This window comes from Theobroma cacao, chromosome 5, assembly GCF_000208745.1.
Source record: "Theobroma cacao cultivar B97-61/B2 chromosome 5, Criollo_cocoa_genome_V2, whole genome shotgun sequence".
NCBI lineage: Eukaryota > Viridiplantae > Streptophyta > Magnoliopsida > Malvales > Malvaceae > Theobroma > Theobroma cacao.
In genome coordinates, this window is record NC_030854.1 from 32,660,857 (window position 1) to 32,663,126 (window position 2,270).

General features: G+C 32.1%; 1 protein-coding gene across 1 annotated transcript in view; it reads left to right on the forward strand.

Moving 5' to 3' along the window:
* Window positions 1-2,009, forward strand: part of LOC18599776 (peroxidase 44) — a 3,034-nt gene extending 1,025 nt beyond the window's left edge. Inside the window, exon 2 of the mRNA XM_007029879.2 lies at window positions 1,010-2,009. Coding sequence (XP_007029941.2) covers window positions 1,010-1,789 — 780 coding nt within the window. The 3' untranslated portion in view covers window positions 1,790-2,009. The remainder of the gene's footprint in view (window positions 1-1,009) is intronic.

The window sequence follows — 2,270 nt, forward strand, 5'->3', positions numbered from 1 at the left end:
TATATATATACTTTAAATATAAATATATTTACTATCTATTTTTGTGTTAACATTACAAAAATTATGACTTATAAAATTATTAATTATAATATATATACCATTATTTACATAATCTTATAATATATATACTTAAAAAAAGCTTTTGAGATTAGAATAGTTTTGGAACCTAAATATTTTTTTTTAATTTCATGAATTAAGAACAAATCCTTATAATTAATTAAATTAATTCATGAAACTATTATTATTAATTAACTTGTAATATCTTTCAATATATATAGTTTATATATTGTGTTAATTTATAAGAAATATAATTACTATTTTATATATTAAAATATTTTTTATATATGGGTGTGTGTATATATATATGTCCTTTAAATATAAAAATATAAATATTTTTTAACGTTACAAAAATTATAACTTATAAAATATTAATTATAATATATATATAACTTTGTTTATATAAACTTATAACATATAAATCTAAAGAGAAGTTATGAGATTAGAAAAATTAATTGGATAATTGGGTACCCATGAAGAAGATTTTAATAATTTTTTTATTTAATCGGGTATTTAAACGAGTTAGGGTAATTATAGGGTAGTAGGTATGCATTAGGGTTAGGGTTAGAGTAATAATTTTTAAATTATTCGGGTAGTTAATAGGGTTAGGGTAATTAGTTTTTAATAGGGTTAGGTTTCGGGTATCTCGAAATTATAGGGTAATCGACCCGTTGACATCCCTAGTTTAAATAGGTTCAAGTCTCACCATACATGAATTTAGTCTAACTTAATGTTAAATTTATTTAAATGTATACTGATTTGTTGGTTGGGTTTATCTATTTTGTTTATTTTATTGATTTCTTATGTGAAACGTAATATTGTTTGTGATTGTAACTTCTACTGTACTTGTAACTTGATAAAAATAAAAATAGTTGAATTTTATAAAATTGAGAGAGAGAGGAAATGATGCGAATTTTAGTGACACATGCTTCTTACATTCTAGTTTATATAGGGTTGTGATGCATCAATTCTCATAGACTCAACCAGCAGAACGCCATCAGAGAAAGATGCAGGGCCTAACTTGACGGTACGTGGATTCGAGCTCATTGATGAAGCAAAGAAAGACGTAGAAGCAGCATGCCGTTCAACAGTTTCTTGTGCAGATATCATAACACTAGCAACCCGAGATGCTGTGTTTCTAGCAGGAGGACCCTTCTATGCAGTTCCTACAGGAAGGCGAGACGGTCTAGTCTCAGATCCTGACGTAGTAAACTTGCCAGGGCCAACATTGTCTGTCTCACAGGCATTCCAAACTTTCAGGGCTAAAAATATGACCTTGAATGATATGGTTACCCTTTTGGGTGCACATACAGTTGGTGTTGCTCATTGTAGTTTCTTTTTAGACAGGATTACAAGTTTCCAGGGCACTGGGCGCCCTGATCCTACAATGGATCGTGCTTTGGTTGCCAAGCTAAGGAATGTTTGTGGTGTAGCCAGTGCCTCAAACCCTGACCCTACAGCATTTCTAGACCAAGGCACATCTTTCACTGTCGATAATCAATTCTTCAAGCAGATTCGTTTGAGGAGAGGGGTAATGCAGATTGATCAAGAATTAGCTAATGATGGATTATCCAGACTTATTGTTTCAGGCTTTGCATCAAATGCAACTCTATTTAGAACCAGGTTTGCCCAGGCTATGGTGAAGATGGGAAGAATCCAAGTTCTTGTTGGAAAAGCTGGAGAAATTAGGAGAAATTGCAGAGTTTTTAATCCCCGTCGGAGAGCCTTCTAAATTGAGTTGCGAAGGAAAGAAGGATTTGGCTGCAAGTTACGCTTGAAACTCAGCTCTATTTGACGTCACATTTCTTTTCCATATACATTAAACCAAATAAACGAGTTCAAACTTGATTTCTTCAAAAAATTTTAGTCAATCAGCCAAGCTCGAACATAAGAGTAACTGAACTCGTAAAGAATTTGTTTGAAATCCTTTGGCCTCTTAAAGGGTTCTGTAATTTTTCCTTTTCTGCTTCTGCCATGTGGTGGGTTCTTCGCTGGACCATTTTTGTTTTATTGCCGCTTTTGTTCGATTGTATAGGGACCTTCCCCTGTTGAACTTGATGCTTAATACAATTACCAGCCTTTCAAAAAACAAAAATATATGATCAAATACTGTATCACCTTTCATTCTTGTCCCTTTTTGGGGACAGAATTGCGACACTTTGAATTAATTTGATTGTTCGAGTGACATAAAATTTTCAAAGGCATTAATTGTC